The sequence below is a fragment of the Trichosurus vulpecula genome, chromosome 4 (genome assembly GCF_011100635.1).
Source record: "Trichosurus vulpecula isolate mTriVul1 chromosome 4, mTriVul1.pri, whole genome shotgun sequence".
NCBI lineage: Eukaryota > Metazoa > Chordata > Mammalia > Diprotodontia > Phalangeridae > Trichosurus > Trichosurus vulpecula.
In genome coordinates, this window is record NC_050576.1 from 33912929 (window position 1) to 33929528 (window position 16600).

Here is a 16600-nt window from a genome sequence, read left to right on the forward strand (position 1 = left end):
TGGGGAACAGAAGGCTGTGTGAGCCCTGATGGCCACCATCCTTTCAGGCCTCCTGGAGAAGGGCCCTGGCGTGAAGCGGCCAAGCTCCCTGGACGACAAGATTCCACCCAAGTCTCCTCGCCCACGCCGCACCATCTGGTTGTCCCGAAGCCAGTCGGACATCTTCACTCACAAAGCCCCACGTACAGTGAGCGTGCTAGATCCTTCCTATGTGCCCCACCGTGGTGGAGGGACCCATGTTCCTAAGATCAACCCTTTCAGTGCCCGCCAGGACCTCAAGGGGGGCAAAATCAAATTCTTTGACATGCCCAGCAAGTCAGTCATCTCTCTAGTGTTTGACCTGGACGCACCTGGGCCCGGGGGCTCTGGTGGGGGTATCAGCCGGCTTCCTGCAGAATGGCAGGAGCCTATGGCTGCACCTCTCCGCCGCTGGCGCTCTCTGCCCAGCTGCCCCGAGTTCCTGCAGCAGGAGGCTGGCCCCTTTGGGGGACGAGAGGAGACCCCTTTTGAGGGCCCTTTGCGGCTACTCAGCAGTCTTAAGTATGGGGTCACGGAGATCCCACCCTTCCGGGGTCCAGCCTCCTCACATGCCTCAGAACAAGAAGCCATGGACTGTTCGTGCACCATAAGCCCCCAGGAAGAGAATGGCTTTGGACCCCTGGCCCCAGAGGCTATGGAAGTAGAGTCTGATTCCCAGGTGCCCCAGAACCTGTTGCCCAGCCCAGCTGGGGCTGCAGCAGACAGAAGGGGCAGTCAAGGGCAGGTAGAATGTGATGGGTGAGACTGGCCAGGGCTTGGCCCCCTTTCCAGACCAGGGGGCCAGAAACTCTGGTTCAGGGTAACTTCTTAGAAAACCTGAGCCTGGGCACCATGGTCTTAGGCCTCCTCTCCACCCCAGCCCCAGCTGAGGCCTGTTGCATCCTGCTCCTCCTCAGGGAGTGGGGAGGAGCAGGTCCATGGGGGAAGAGATGGAGCAGGCACAAACAGCTAGCCTGCCTTGTGTGGGGCCAGGGGAGCCAGACACTCATCACTGGTCCAGAGCTCAGCCTCAGTTAAACCAAAATCTAGGCTGGGAGCTGCTGAGGCCCTTTGGAACTTGAACCAGCTTTCTCTGCCACCTCACTCATCCCATCTCCTGATTGTTCTGGAGACCAAGCAGGCCATCCCTCCCAGCCAACTCCCAAGGAGCAGTCTTCCTCACTTCCCAGTCTGGCTCAGTTGGAGGCAGGGTGGGGGGTGTGCTAGTCTCTCAGTCTCCAGGGGCCATAAGCTCCTATTTGGAGTCTGGGGCTAAGCTTTGATGCAGATATGGACAAGCCAGCAGCAAGAGGGGAATGCAAGTCTCCCACCTGCGAACTTGGATACTTCTTGCCAGTACACGACACTTGAATTTCAAATCTCGTTTGCACTTAATTACTGCTCCAGTCCTACTGTCCCTAGGTGGATTCTATGCAAGGGGGGTGGGGGGGGAAGGCAGGCAGGACCTGGCAGGGCTGCCTAACCTTGGGGTTCATGAATTTAGGACATTTAGAACAGTCCAGATGACATGTCTATTTTCATATTTATGAAGGAGTCTTAAAACTTGGCCATGTGTAAATAGCTCACTTTGCAACTAGGAGCAGGGGCTCTGGCCACTTCCTGGGCCCCCAGCCCTATGTGTTAACACTGCCCAAGCCAGCTTTGCAAACCACGTTTCTACTGTGTATGTTTAGGGACGTGTCAAGCAAATGAGTTGTTTTGGGGGGAGGGAAGGACTATTCTGGTGGAGCCGCAAGCAGAACCAAAGATGAAGCGGTTAAATTGTTTCATAATTTTTCTTTTTTTTTTTTCTTTTTGTAAAACTTTACCAAGTTGCTTTCAGATTTAAAAATTAAAAGAGTTGCAGGTAGCTGGTCAGACTTGGCTTTCTTGGGCCCCTGGGAAGGGGTGCTGTCCACAGGTGTCCTCTCCTCTCTCAAGTTGGCCAGAATGGGCTCCAAGCCTGCGCCCACAAGCCTCTGTCACCTCAGGCTTTAACTGTCCTGACCCAGGCCCCAACCACAACCCCCTTCCACATGTGGGAGAAGGTGCGAGGCCCAGAGAAGAGGAAGCCCAGGAGCCCAGCCTCCCCCTAGGGGGCAGCAGGAAGGAAATTGACTTAGTTGCTGCCCCAGGCCAGCTTCATCTTCTCACTGTGGGCTTTGGAGGTCCTGGAGAAGTGGCTCTTGGCTATGGGCAGGGGCACAGACTTGCCACTCAGATACACTTTATTGTGGCACTCTGGCAACCAAGGCTCCTCACCACAGGGCTGTGAACCCCCACTCACCCCCATATAGGCCATGACATAGCCTGTCATGAAGGCATCAAAGCCAGCACGGTGTAGCCCCCCTCCCACCCTGGGCACCCGAGACCCAGAGCTCTGCCCAGCTCCTTCCCCAGGCTCTAAGTCCAGCTCCAGCTCTGGCTCTGGCTCCATGTCCTCACTGGAGCATGGCTCTGGGCCAGACAAAGACACATCGTCAGCCTCGCTCTCTAAGGGGTTGGCCCCATCCTCCACTTCGGCCCCATCCTCCACTTCGGCCCTATGGCCTTCCCTACAGGTCTGTTTTTGGGGGGTTGGCCCATCCCCAGGCACAGCCTGGGGCTGGCCTGACGATCCCTTCCACCGCTTCCTCCGCCGGCCCCCCCGCCGCTTCCTTCTGTCTTCCATGGCCTCGTCTGTGCTGATGATGAGGTCGACATCATGGGACTGAGGGCACTGTAGCCCCAGGGGACACCAGCCATAGGCCTGAAAGACAAGAGATAAGACAAGAAGAAAGGAGATTCTCAGTTCCCCCAGGCCCCCACCCCTGGGGAAAACACTCACAGAGAAAGTGTCACAGATGTTAGAGGTGGAGAGGTTGGAGCTCAGCTGGATGCGGGCCTCGGGCATGGGACAGCAGCGATAGTCAATGTGGGAGTCCATGCTGGATGGATAGCTGCAAAACTCCAAGACCAGGTGGGGGGATCCGGCAACTCGCTGCTTTCCATTCTCCCGTTCACTGCAATCAGCAAACATGGTGCGTTGGCTGGGGTCTCCACACCACTCCCCAGCCAAGCCTGAGAGCCTGCTTCCCAGGCAGCGCCAGCCCCCTTACCACTTCCTGTAGGCATACTCCAAGTAGGAGGCCACAAAGCGGGCATGGAACTCCGCAGCATACTTGGTATCATAGATTCCCGCCGGGAACATCTCAAAGAGATCAGCAGTAAAGGTGATCAGCTTGTCCGGCAGGTGAGCGTAAAAGCTCTGGTAAAGGAAGGCCAGGTCGATCAGGCCATTGTGTAGCACCAGTGGCCGGCGGGCACGGATCAGCTCCAGGAACAGCATCCGGACCCCTTGGCTGCGGCTCTCGTTCCCCTGCGGGCCATCAGAGGCTGGGGTGGCTCCTTTGCCCTGACCTCCCAGGGCCCACACCCAGGCTGCCCCAGCTCACTGTCACCGGCACCCTGGGTGGAGCTCCAGAGCCTCCCCTACTGGGCTCCAGCTATGTGGGAGCCTGCAGGACAAGTACCTTGTCATCACCTTTGTGGTATGGGATGCCCTGTGTGTACTGGCGGTTGAAGTCGAACCCATGCTGCACCAGGAACTGCACTGACTGCGGCTCAATGACGTACTCTTGCATGCACAGCAGAGTGAGGTTAAACACTTGCACCAGGTAACTGTGCTCCCCCTGAGAGAGAGCCAGAGGTGGAGGTGGGGCCTTAGGCCTGGCCCCACCCCCACCAACCCCACCCCTGGCAACCCCAAGCTACCTTGTTCTTCTGTCTCTTGAAGCAGGCCAGGCCCAGGGAGAGGACAGAGCGTGTTCGGGCTGCACGGGACACGGCTTTATATCGCTCTTCAATGCAGCTGAGGGTGCAGAAGATGCTGGCTAAGAAGAGCCCAGCCTGGAGCCCCAGCCCCTACCTGCAGTGCCCACCCCGCCAAGGGGCACAGACCTGCTCCCAGAGCTGAGGCCAAGCTCTAGAAGAGGTCTGGGCCGTGCACAGGGAAGGGCAGGGACTCCACTCACTGATTCAGCAAACTCCTCCTCTCCCCGAGACCGCTCAGCTCCTGCAGGAAGCAGAGGAGGCTGCGAATGAGGAACACAGCTTGGCCTTAGCCAGCCCAGAGCAGCCCCCCTGGACCACCCTGCCCCCCAGAACCTCACCGTGTCCACAGCCACAAAGCTGGCTGTTTTGATCGCCAAGAGGATGGAAGGCCACACGTCCTTGAAGTTGTCCACCTGCACATCCACCACAGGCACCCGAACACGAGGCGCCTCTGGGAGCTCCATGCTGCCACCTGAGGAGAGAAAGGAGAACGATGGAGGCAGGACAGCTGCACCCCAAGGGCCAGCCTCCAACCTCTGACCTAACCAAGCCAGATGCCGGTGAAACCAGAGTGGTCTGAAAGCCCGGTGGCCACTTCACACGTTCATCGATGCCTTGGACAATGCAGAGAGCATCATGGCAAGAGAGTCAGGGTCCAGAAGCCCCCACCCCGGCTGGAATGTGAGGCTATGGTGGGGGGAAGGGTGTGACATCTCACCTCCACAAGTATAAAAGAGAGAAGCCCAGCAGAGTGCCCGGTATAAAAAGATCTGGGGGGTGCTAGGGGACCACAAGCTCCCATGAGCCTGAGCTGCCCTCAGTGGGGCAATGCTTCCAGGAATAAAGGGGATGGTCCAGCTGTCCTTGGCCTTGGTCAGATGCCCCCTGGAGTATACAGGTTAGGAAGGATAGTGTCCAGAGGAGGGTCACCAGGATGGGACGGGCCTGGGATTCCGCCATAAAACAACGGTAATAGGTCACATTCAAATACCACTTTAAGGTAAGCTCGACACTTCGTAAATATCATCTTTTTATTCCTGTTGGGGGTGTCCTTGGCTCCCACCGCACACCCCTCCCTGCGGCTGCCTGTGCTGGGCCCGAATCAGACCCCAAAGTCCTTCACAGCCCAGGTCCTACCGTCCCTCTGGCACACAGCAGGCGCTTACTCAATGCACGCTGATGCGCACCCTGGCGCTACCTCGCCACCCCGGACCCTTTCCTGCCCTCCTGCCTCTTGGCACCGAGCCTCTCTCTGCCAGGATGGGCATCTCCTCTACGGAGGGCAGCCGGCATACAGCAGGTAGTTAATAAGCGCTTAATGCACGAATACTCTGACCTGACCCCCTGGGCAGGATAAACCCCAGGGACAGGCCCCCGTTCTGACTGGCCCCTCCAATTTAACCCTCTCCTTTTACAGACTGGGAAACTGAGGTCCAGGAAAGGGGAATGACTCGATCCAGGTCGAGTCCAACCCACACAAGCGGGGGGGGGGGGGCAGGCCCTGCTCGGAGAACTCCGGGGATGGGGTGCCCACCACCTGCCAAGGATGCCCCTTCCCCTCTCCAGCAAAGGCTCAGAGAGTCCCAGCTCCCGGCAGGCTTTGAAGCGCCCGAAGCCGGAGGAAGCTGCAATGCACGCTGGGACTTGTAGTCACCACGCCGTCTCAGAGCCGCAACTCCTGGCATGCCTCGTTGCCCCGCCCCCAGGGCAACAGCACCCGCCAAGCTTCGAAGCGCCCTCAGACCAGCGACTCACAGGCAGAGGAAACTGCGGTGCACCCTGGGACTCGTAGTCACCCCCATGTCACCCCCATCCCACCCCATCCCACCCCCTCCGCAACCCAGCCCGCATCTGCGTGCCCCAGACCGAACGCGCCCCCTCCTGGCCCTTCCCCCTCCCGGTCTCTCCTCTTGCCCTCACCTTTCTGGCTCCTTCGCCTAGTCCCTGACTCTCTGCTGGTGGACTCCGGGGCCTCGACTTCGGCCTCTGCCTCCATCTCAAGTTTCCGTCTCCGCGCCAGCGGCCATAACGCCTTAACAGCCCAGGGCGGGGCCTACGTTTCCGCGTGGAGCTGCCCGCAGCTCCGCCTGAGCGCCCGCCCCCGGCTTCCTGAAGCCCCGTTCTCTGATCACTGCTGCAGGCGTCCAGGTCGGCAGGCTGGGACCTCGAGGCCCCGCAGCGGGCCTGGCGTGCGCTGGAAACCCATTGGCTCCGGCGCCGAGACCCCGCCCCGAGCTCCCGGTCGGGCTGTGATTGGTCAGAGCTCTCCGCCTCCTCGAGGCTTTCCGCGGGAACGCTAGAGGTAACGGTAAAGGGAAGAGTCCGAGCGCCCACGTGCCCCCCACTGGGTGCCCCACCCCAATAAGCGCTCCCCGGACTCCCCTCCCCCATTCCCCCCTAGGCTAGATGAGCCTCACGCTGGGTTCCCCCATCAGCCCCCTCCCCAAGCGCTGGCTCCCCTCTCCTCCATTATCTCCGTAGGTGGGACTCCCCATAACACGCTGGTGCTCCCCTCCCCCACCGTCCACACGCACGCCCAAACCTTCCGGCCTATTGCATCCCCATGCCTGGGGAAGGCACCATCACCGTCCCTTGTACAGAAAGGGAAACTGAGGAAGCAGAGACGGACCCTGCCCTCGAGGGCCGCGAGTTTCCCTAAGGAGGGTCCTGCAGCCCGCGGGAGTGGACCGGCCGGGTCACGCGCTGGGGGAGGCCCCGGGGTCTCCTGGGCCCCAGCATGGCCGTGGCTTTGGGACGCGGATGGCGATCGTGCAGGGAGGGGAGAGCCTGAGAAGGAGACCAGCGAGTCCTGGGCACAGGGATGAGGGGGGAGCACACCAAGCCTCAGGCAGGGTCTTGCCCCCTACCCACCTGCAGCCACTGGACCGGAGGAGAACCGGAAGTGGGGGAGGGGGAGGCCTGCTCTGACTTTTCTCACCTTTTGTGACCCTGGGCTGGTTCTTGGCCCTGTCTGTATTCTGGTATCCCAGGTGAATTCGATCCTGCAGGCTTTTAGCAGAGGCCTCCTGGGTGGTCTATACTTGGGAGACAAATGTACAAATGCTGCAGATTCTCTAAGGTGGAGATGAAAAGGAAGTGTGCATCAGGCATGAGGGAACAACCTAGGCAAGGGCACAGAGGTTGGAGATGGAATGTCACTTCCAGGGAACAGGTGGTCTGACCTTGGGCGTACTAGGGACTTGACCAATAATTAGTGGTACTCTAGGGTGTTTTTAAGGCTCTGAAGCACTTGACACACAGTAGCCCTGGGGGAGGGAGGAGGACTAGAAGCCTCATCTCCATTTTACAGATAAGGAGACTGAGGCTGAGAGAAGGAAGGGGCTGCTGACCCTACCTTTAACTTTTCCTCTCTTCCACAATCCTAGAGCCAGGACCCGAGGTCTTTGGTCTGTGACCTGCCAGCACAACATTTTCCTGTTTTCTTGTTCCTCTTCTGTCTCGTATGCCCACATCCATTCAGCTCAATCAGCATTTAAGTACCTGCTATGTGTCCTGCAAGTGGCCCCTGGCATCATGTATATCAGAGCTGACCCAGACCCAGGCCACCCCTGGGGCAAGGGGTCAGCGTGGGGCCTGCCTCTCCAGGGCAGGGATACACTGCAGCTGTCCATAGCTACGGCCCTACAGGGCTGGGCCCAGAGTGGCTGCCTCCTGATAGACCCGCCTGCCCCAGCTCAGAGCTGCATCTGTGTCCTAGGGAGGAAGAGGAGGCTTGTGGCCCAGAGCCCGAGGCAGGCCAGGTGTGGGCAGCAGAGCAAGGCCCCTGCTGGGTGTCACCCAGCCTGGAGAGTCCACAAGGAGCGAGTTCAATCCCCTGGAGCTGAGAGGTGGGGCCCACAGACTGACCTCAGGATCCCCAGCTGGCTATGAGGAAACCCCAGAAGGCAGGGGGAGGCAGCCAGAGGCGGGGGGAGCAGCCCAGCCCAGACACAGGTGAGGTGCCCCATCTGCTTCGGCTTGGGGGGAGCAGCCCAGCACCCACAGACTTAGCAGGCTTCCCAAGGGACCCCAGAAGGCTGCAGAGTGTGTTTTTGGGGCTGGGGAGAGGCTCAGGACCACCCTGCCACTTGTGTGACCTTCCCCTTCACACCGTCTCCTGAACACTGAGCCACAATTTGTGACAAGATGTTTCTGGAAGCATTTTGGAGGGTGGGCCCTGACTCATGGGGGTCTTCTTCCCGAAGAAGAAATGAGGCCGAGGTGGCTCCCAGTTCACACGCTGGCTGCCCTGACTGGACCCCGAGGCACCTCCTCCCCGTCCTCCACAGGTCCGGGGACCCCTAGCCAGGCGTCCCCATACCATCTGTTTAGTGATGCCGATGAGGTCACCAGCTTCCGGGCCAGCCTCCTAAGCTGGTATGATCGGGCCAAGAGGGACCTGCCCTGGAGAAGGAGGGTAAGGGTGGGCAGGATGGAGGAGATGGGGCCAGAGGCAGGAGGTGGGTCAGCCTCCTGCCTGAGCTCCTGCTCCCCCACTGTCCACAGGCGGCAGGAGAGCTAGACCCCGACAGGAGGGCGTACTCTGGTGAGAACCCAGCTGGGGCCTGACTGGACGCAGGGGTGGGGGTGGTCACGCTTCCTCTTTGCTAACTCTGCCCCCACCTCTCCTGCCTGCAGTTTGGGTGTCTGAAATCATGCTCCAGCAGACCCAGGTCGCCACAGTTACTGGCTACTACACCAGGTGGATGCAGGTGATGTCCGTGGCCAGAGTAGTGCCCACCCCCCTTACTCTCCCCCCTTCTCCCCCGCCCATGCAGCCAAGACAGTCTGACCCTGAGTGTCTGCCCTGGTATCCCCAGCACAGGGATGGAGGGAGATCCTAGGCCCATACCCTTCCCCCGTGCCTCAGTTTACCCCTCCATCGTGAGGGAGCAGGGAGGTGCTGCCTCTCTGGGTGACCACTTTTGTCTCTCCTGGGGCCTGCAGAAGTGGCCAGCGCTGCAGGACTTGGCAGGGGCCTCCTTGGAGGTAAGAACAGTGTGGGGGGTGGGGCTGGGCTGGGCTGGCTTGGGTCTTCCTGGTTCCTTGATGCTTGCATTTCTCTTTTGCCTGGCAGGAGGTCAACCAACTGTGGGCTGGCCTGGGCTACTATTCACGGGGCCGGCGGCTACAGGAAGGTGCTCGTAAGGTGAGGGGCTGGGCTGCCAGGGCAGCTCCTGGGGGACCGAGGGACCACATGGGCAGGAAGAGCTTGGGGTGGCCCACCCCCCCCCCCATTCTGCTGGCCTAACCCAGGGCCTGGCACGGGTGAGCAGCCACAAGAGACACTGTGGATAGAGCTCTGGGTCTGTGCTCAGGAAGACCCGAGTTCAAATGGGACCTCGGACACTCAGCTAGCTGTATATGACCCTGGGCAAGTCACTTGATTTCTGCTTCAGCTTCTTCATCTGTTAAATAAGAACCGTAATAGCCCATACTTGCCAGGGTTGTGTTGAGGATCAGCTGAGATGACATTAGTGAAGCACTTAGCACATAGTAGGTGCTTAATAAATGCCTATTTTCTCAGGCTCATCCCCTTGACGGTCCCTCCTTGCCTCGGTTTCCTTATATGTAATGGTGGGGACAGGCCCCATCGGATGGTGAGAAGTTGTGTAGGGTGTGAAGGCTTCCTGTGGTAACACTGCCAAGGATGACCCTGGGTGTTTCTCCCCCCCAGGTGATGGAGGAGCTGGGGGGCCACATACCGCGAACAGCAGACATGCTGCAGAAGCTGCTGCCTGGGGTGGGGCGCTACACAGCTGGGGCCATCGCCTCCATCGCCTTTGGCCAGGTCAGGGAGCACAGCTCGAGCCAGCCCCGTTGTCCCCAGACACTCTGGCCTCCCTCAGGTCCATTTCACTCCCTGACATTACACAGGATGGGACTGGGGTACCTCAAAGGGCCTTGAATGTTGGGGCAAAGCGGAACGAGCCTGTTGAGCTGGTCATTCCTGTGCCAGGTGACTGGTGTGGTGGATGGGAACGTGACCCGTGTCCTATGCCGTGTACGAGCCATTGGGGCAGACCCAGGAAGCCCCTTAGTCACCCAGCATCTCTGGTAGGCTGAGCCAGCTTATCCTGGGCTTGGGGCTGGGGGCAGATCTTGAGCAAATGGAAGGGGAGTCTGGCATTGCCCAGTCCATGGCAGCCGGTGATTAGAGGTGGGAGGTGGCCATTCTGTGGGGCAGTGTAAGCTCCAGGAGCTCTAACCCATGGAGCTGTTTGGCAGGAGCCTGGCCCAACAGCTGGTGGACCCAGCCCGACCAGGGGACTTCAACCAGGCAGCCATGGAGCTGGGAGCCACAGTCTGTACCCCCCGAGGTCCGCTGTGCCCCAAGTGCCCTGTGCGGGGCTTCTGTCAGGCCCAGAAGAGGGTGAGTACCCCTGGGGCAGGGAGGCCTGAGGGAGGGGGCAGGGGGCCTAACAGAGCCCTAGCCACTTGCCCCATCCTCGACGGCAGGTAGAGAAGGAGCAGGCGGTGGCGTCTCGGAGGCTGCTGGGCAGCCCGGAGCAGGGGCAGACCCTTGATGTGGAGGAGTGTGGTGAGCATCCAGGCCTGGCCCTGTCCCCGTCCCCTCTTCCTAGCCCCTGCCAGGCCATAGGATGCCTGGTCCAGCTTAGGGCAGCCTTAGTGGTTTCCAAGCACTCATGTTTTACCCAGCATCTGGATGTGGGACTTCAGGAGGGTGGGAACCAGCCCTGGGCTGGCCTGGGGAGCCTTCCCTCTCCCCCCAAACCTTGGCCCTAGCCTGTCTCCATTTCTAGCCCCCGGGAGGACCGGCTCATGCCCGCTGTGCCCGCCCCCTTCAGAGCCTTGGCATCAAGACCTCGGTGTGGCCAACTTTCCCCGCCAGCCAGCCCGGAAAGCCCCCCGGGAGCAGCGGGCAGTCGTCTGTGTCCTTCAGCAGCTGGGCTCTGAGACTGGCCGCTTCCTGCTGGTGCAGAGGCCCAGTTCAGGTATGGAAGCCAGGCACAGGCTAAGACTCAGTGCACCAGACACTGGTCTGGACTTCTGAGGCCTGGGTTCAAATCCTCTTTCTGTCACTAGCTTGGGTGAGTCCTTGCCTCTTGGGCCTCAGCTTCCTCTATAGGGATGGATTAGGTAACCCTTGAGATCACTGGGCACTCTCTGCATTGGGGGTGGGGGAAGCGGAGAGGAACGGCCAGGAAGGACTGACGGCTTGCCCTCCTTGCAGGCCTGTTGGCTGGCCTCTGGGAGTTCCCCTCTGTGCCAGCAGAAGGCACTGAGTCCGTCCAGCGCCAGGCCCTTGTGAAGGCACTGCGGACCTGGGTGAGCAGCCCCCTCCCCCTGAGGAGCCTGCGGTACCTTGGCGAGGTGAGCAGAGAGGCAGGAGGGGGCTCTGTGTAGCTGGTCCGCATCAGACCCCACTCAGCCCTGCTTTCCTCAGGTGGTCCACATCTTCTCCCACATTCGACAGACCTATGTGGTATATGGCCTGGTGCTGGAAGAGCAGCCCCAGGGCCTGCCCCTATCGGGTGCCCGCTGGGTGAGCCGGGCTGAGTTCCAGGCAGCTGCTGTGCCTACGGCCATGAAAAAGGTACCAGGGAGCGGACAGGTCAGGGAGCAGCGGAGCTGGGGGCTAGGGGCTGAGGCTGCATACCCACTTCTATCTCTTGCCCTGGCAGGTTCTCCAGCTGTTTGAGGGCCGGCCCTCAGGGCTGGGGAAGGTGAGTTCCTGGGCCCACATTGTAAGAGTCCAGGGAAGGGAGGGCAGGAGGCTTGCCCAGGGGGCACAGCTGGGGAGTCTGCCTCCAGCCCTGTCCCACTTCCACCGAGCCCATACCTCACCACAAATCTGGGAAGGTGCCTGGGCAGATGACTGGCCCAGAGGCCAGTCGACAGAGGAGGAAAGAGGAGGTTTGGGGAGATCAAGACCCTTGTCTGGAGACCCTTCATAAGTCAGTGTTCCAGCCACTACAGTGCCCCCAGACCCAGTCCTCTTTACATCATGCTAGCTCCCCCTATGCTCCCAGCCTCCTCTGGCTGCCAGGACACCCAGCTTCCTGGCTTCCCGACAGGCCTCTAAAGGTTCCCAAGATCCTGCCACTTCAGGCCCTGGGCTTGGCCGCCGACGCAGACAACTGACCCTCAGTGCTTTTTTGAAGCCGACTTCTGCCCCCTGATTGGCCCCAGAGCCCTGAGGAAGGAGCAGCTGCCCTTCTCCTCCCTCCCCCTCAGCCTGGCTGCGGGTCAGCAGTGAGACTCCTATTGTGTAAATAAAGGATTTTTTTTAGACTCTTTGGCACCTTCTTGCTCCTCAAACTCTCCCTGCTACTTCCTCTTTCCAAGAAGGTGAAGAAAAGGTACCCAGAGCACCTCTGAAGGAAGAGCCAGGGCAGCTCAGAAGTGGGCTCCTGGGGAACAGAAGCCTGGCCTCATGGCTCCCAAGCTTCCTGTAAGTGGGCAGGGGCGGCCAGGCAGCTCACCTCTGCGGGCACCCTGGCCAGGCTGCTTTGCCAGGCCCCACCAGGTGTCTGTGACTCAGCAGCCTTGCTTGGGAATGAGGAAGTACCGTATGCATCCTGGGTACCAAGGTCCTTGCTTCTGACTCCTGCCTCGGGCACCCTGCCATCTTTGCCTGCCCTGTAAACATGCCCGGGTCTCAGGCCCACCAAAGGTCCCTTCTCTTCCCATGGGAGTCAGTTATCTGCCTTAGGAGGAGGAAATGAGCCCCCTGCCCTGGGAGGTCTGAGCAGAGGCTGGATGACCCCTTGGGAAGGTGGCTGTAGAGGTGGTCTCTGTTCGGAGGGCAGGCTGGTGCCCAGTAACTTTGGGCCTTCTCTGATGTGCCTCAGAGGGTGGAATCGTTGGGTCTGGTCATGTCATGAACACGGATGATGGCACATCTCTGCCCCCTGATGGTGCCAGGAATGAATAAGGCATGTCTCACAGCCCGGACTGACAGGACCACCCTGGCCTCTGCTGTGCTTGGGATGCTGTCCAGCAACCCCAATGCCATGCCTTTGGAGAGTGAAAGGCAAGAGTTAATGAAAGAAATGCAATCAGGCTAGTTAGCTTGAGGGAAAGTCAGACATGGAAGGTAGAAAAGGCTCCTGCTTAATTTCAGAAACCTGAAGGCCTTGCTTTAGAGGAAGGGGAATCGGGCTCACTGGTTACTTCACCTGGGATTTCGCAGCACCAAGGGTCCCCCCAGATGGAGATCTCTTGGGAAGCAGGCACGGGATATTCCTAGGCTTTGGGTCTGAGAAAGGCTCCTCCAGGCCCTTTGGAGCCAGAGACAACTTGTACCTTTGTTACCCAGAAGAGTGGGCTTGATGCGGGCACTGTGGAGCAGATCCGTGCCAGGAAAAATGTGATGATTTAGGTGGGGCTGGAATTCTGACCAAAACACCAGAATCTCGGGCCTGTTCATTTAAATACCAACTTGCCTTACAATGATGATAGCTAACGTGTTCCGCTTACTACATGCCAGGCACTGAGCTAAGCGCTTCACAATTATCTCTCACACGACAACCCTGGGAGGTAGGTGCTATTAGGATCCCCATTGTACAGATGTGGAAACTGAGGCTGAAGGACTTGCCCGGGGGTCACACAACCAGGAAGTATCTGAGACTGGATTTGAACTCAGGTCTTCCTGACTCCAGGCCTAATGCTCTATCCACATGGCTCATTTCCTTCGTTAGGACTGATGTGAATAGTTTTTAAGCATCCAGCAACCATCTAAGTTGTCTGGTTGATGAAACCAGTTTTAAAAGGGTAGGGTTAGGGTATGAATTTAAGCAAAAAAATTTTAAAAAGCAATGTCATGAGAGATGTGTCTCCTTTTAGCAATAAAGAAGACGTTTGCTTCTGAGATCTTGTTGAGTTTGCCATCGTGGCGAGAGGGATGGGCTTTGTTTCTGGGGTATCCTTCTGGGAGGAGGGCAGAACAGTTCCCAGCTAGCGCCTTTGCTTCTCTTGGCTCAGTGTGAGGGAAGCCTGGCATCCGGCCCGTCTGGGATCAGGTTAGGGCCAGTCCCGGGCCGGCCTTCCTGCCCAGGCGTGGCAATGTACACCCCTGCGATGATGCCTCTCTCCCCATCTTGTACTCTGCCGTCCCCCTCTGAGCAGGCAGCCCTCTTCTTGGGTTTTAGCCAACCCTGAGCAAGGTTGCAAAGCCTTGTAGAACGGGCAGAGACCTCCCAAGAATTACATCCTCTTAGGCCCAAAAAGGTTTAAATATCATTGTAGAACCTGATCAGTTAAGAAAAATGTTATTGCTGCATCACTGGGCCGAGGCCTGAGTGCCCTGGCCGGGGTCGGGGGTCAGGCAGTGCCGGGAGCAGTGGAGTGAGGCCCGAGCCGCAGGATGGGGAATGGCCTGGAAATGGCGAAGAAAACAGGCATGTTTGGCTCAAGAACCTTGGCCTGACAGAGTTTCCCAAGGAGCTGAAGAGCAACCTCCAGACCATGGACCTGTCCAACAACAAGATAAAGCACCTCCGGCCCGCCCTCATTGGGAAGTTCTAGCTGCTCAAGAGCCTGTCCCTGAACCACAACAAACTGACTGCCTGAGGAGCCATGTGAGTTGACAAAGCTAGAGACCCTACACCTTAACAACAAGCACCTGACACAGCTGCCAGCTGCCTTTGGGCAGTTGTCCACCCTCAAGTCTCTGAGCCTCTGGGAACCAGCTTCTAGCAGTACCATCTCAGCTCTGTAGCCTGAGGCACCTGGATGTGGTAGATCTCTCCAAAAACCAGATTCAAAGTGTACCTGACACAGGAGGAGAACTACAGCCTATGGAGCTCCTGAACCTCACCCAAATCAGATTTCTCAGATCCCACCCTAGATATCTCTCGGTCTGAGCCCCAGGGTCTTGCACACAGACGAGAACTGCCTACAACTCAGCATGCTTCCGTGAAGCATCCTCAGCAGTTCCCAGATCGATCCCTCTGCTTGCAGTAGAAGGCAATCTTTTTGAGATAAAGAAACTACGAGAACTGGAAAGCTACGAAAAGTACATGGAGAGGTTCACAGCCACCAAGAAGTCTGTATGATGTTCCCCAGGAGCAAAGACATTTTGAACCTAAGTTGGGAAGTCTGGCCGAATAGAAGTAGAAGACTCTCGTCATTGCCAAGGAGATCTGCACCGAGGAAATGATTGAAGGAGGAACGAACGCTTGAGTACCAGACGGTGTCTCCCAAGAGCAGATTATATTGTATCCAACTTTCTCTCCCCTTTCAGGACCTGCTATAAATAAAGCAGAAGGGAAAAGGAGGGGGGGGAGCGAGAGTGAGAGTGAGATCATGTTAGAGAAGAAGAAAGGCCAAGTCCTCAGGCTGAGAGATAATGAAGGCCTGTATTTTCACAGCTGTTGCCAGCTTCACTTTAGAAACAAGTGGGTAGCTGCAGTTTTATACACTAAGGGGGCTGTGCCTGGTAACTGCCCTGAGGTTATATCACTCGTGTAGCTCCACACCACAGCTAGAAATTCTGATGTGTGAGCCGCCATAGCAGCAGCTACAGATCCAACTCTGCATTTAACACTTTTTGTATTTTTGTGGAACACAAGTAGTTCACGAGAGGCTGCTATGATTAATCACAGCATTCAGTGCTTTGTTCATTCCAACAGTTGAAAGTTAAAACTCTGCTGCTTTGAAAAAAAGTGTTTATTTGCTTGGAACTTAATTATGATATGTGGCAAATGTCTCAATATGTTCTTTGCTGGTTTAAAAAAACCAAACACTTAGGAGATGAGCCCCGAGCTGCATCAAATTCATCGCTAGGTGCGGGTGCCTTACTGGGAAAGGGATGTGTGTGCAAAACATGTAAGATGAAAAAAATTGTAATATCCGAGATTTTTCTAAAGCTTCTTTAGAAATGACTAATTTCCTATAACCTTTTACCCTTTTGTATTATAATTTTACTAATGAAATTACCCGTCCAAAAGCTATTGCTACAACAGATTTTCAAAACATCCCATTATGCGTATTAGGTGTGTTCTCTGCATAAGATGAAAAAAAGGATATAAAAAATAAATTTTTTAAAAAAGAAAAAAAAGAAAGGTTATTTCCGTCTTGTCTTTCTGTCAGACTTATTTCCCAGATGCAGAGGGAACCCTCCCGTATGACAAAAACCAGTGAGCAAAAATATCTGATACAAAAACTTCATCTGATAATGCATGTAGTGCTGTGTCCTACTGGCCCACCACCTCTTTGGGGTGAGAAAGTAAGCCTATTTCCCTATCTCTTCTCTGGGATCTTCAACCACTCCTAGCATAGCGCCACTCCCGAGTGACTTTTCTTAGGGGCCGCTACGTGGCGCCATGGTGCACAGGGCGCTGGGCCTCTGCTCCTCCCAAAATCCTCAATTCAAATATGGCCCCAGACACTAGCCTTGGAGGAGGAGGGGAAGACGGGGCCGCTAATGACAGCCCCTTGCTTTGTGTATATGTGGTGCTGGAGAAATCAGTTATTGCTAAGGAGACCCCTGCCCCCAGCCCCTAACTAAAAACTCCAGTTTGCGTAAGAAAAATGGACTCAGTTCCTGCCGTTTGGCGTTCAGCAAATGTCCTTGGGCCCTGTGACTGTTCTAAGGAATATAGACTAATTAACCAGAGGAAAAGCCTGATGCTAAGTCTCTTTGTTTCCTGAGCGGGCTCAGAGATGTTTTTATCTTGTGTCAACAAACCCAGCTGGAGCATCCCTTGGTTTGTCTTGGCCGTTAAGGATGAAAGCCTCAGCCCCAAACATTCTCTTGAATTATGTGACTTATCCTTATCTTATGAGTATATACCATGTTGTA

At 57.1% G+C, this 16600-nt stretch overlaps 3 protein-coding genes and 1 pseudogene across 6 annotated transcripts in view; 3 read left to right on the forward strand and 1 right to left on the reverse strand.

Moving 5' to 3' along the window:
• Positions 1–1887, forward strand: part of TESK2 (testis associated actin remodelling kinase 2) — a 132127-nt gene extending 130240 nt beyond the window's left edge. The window contains exon 11 of the mRNA XM_036755288.1: positions 48–1887. Within this exon, the coding sequence (XP_036611183.1) occupies positions 48–781 (734 nt within the window). The 3' untranslated portion in view covers positions 782–1887. The remainder of the gene's footprint in view (positions 1–47) is intronic.
• Positions 1825–6127, reverse strand: TOE1 (target of EGR1, exonuclease). 3 transcript variants are annotated; one of them, XM_036755289.1, is made up of 8 exons: positions 5752–6127; positions 4170–4303; positions 4032–4072; positions 3772–3868; positions 3531–3689; positions 3117–3376; positions 2846–3020; positions 1825–2767 (listed from the first exon to the last, which is right to left on the reverse strand). In XM_036755289.1, the coding sequence occupies exons 1-8, from the start codon at positions 5825–5827 to the stop codon at positions 2138–2140; spliced, it is 1572 nt and encodes a 523-aa protein (XP_036611184.1). In that variant the 5' UTR covers positions 5828–6127; the 3' UTR covers positions 1825–2137. The 3 variants fall into 3 exon arrangements, with proteins under 3 accessions (XP_036611184.1, XP_036611185.1, XP_036611186.1); XM_036755290.1 differs by lacking the exon at positions 5752–6127 and adding an exon at positions 5369–5454; XM_036755291.1 differs by lacking the exon at positions 5752–6127 and adding an exon at positions 4550–4713.
• Positions 6128–7375: 1248 nt separating this feature from the next.
• MUTYH (mutY DNA glycosylase) lies at positions 7376–12086 on the forward strand. 2 transcript variants are annotated; one of them, XM_036755294.1, is made up of 15 exons: positions 7376–7785; positions 8121–8248; positions 8338–8377; positions 8470–8543; positions 8779–8820; positions 8909–8980; positions 9509–9622; positions 9791–9888; positions 10060–10204; positions 10291–10372; positions 10596–10787; positions 11027–11166; positions 11240–11389; positions 11478–11519; positions 11871–12086. In XM_036755294.1, exons 1-15 carry the CDS (start codon positions 7719–7721, stop codon positions 11973–11975), a joined length of 1491 nt encoding a protein of 496 aa, XP_036611189.1. In that variant the 5' UTR covers positions 7376–7718; the 3' UTR covers positions 11976–12086. The 2 variants fall into 2 exon arrangements, with proteins under 2 accessions (XP_036611189.1, XP_036611188.1); XM_036755293.1 differs by having other exon boundaries at positions 7376–8248; positions 11871–12048.
• A 2075-nt stretch (positions 12087–14161) lies between these two features.
• Positions 14162–14852, forward strand: LOC118846689 (annotated as a pseudogene).
• The last annotated feature ends 1748 nt before the right edge of the window (positions 14853–16600 follow it).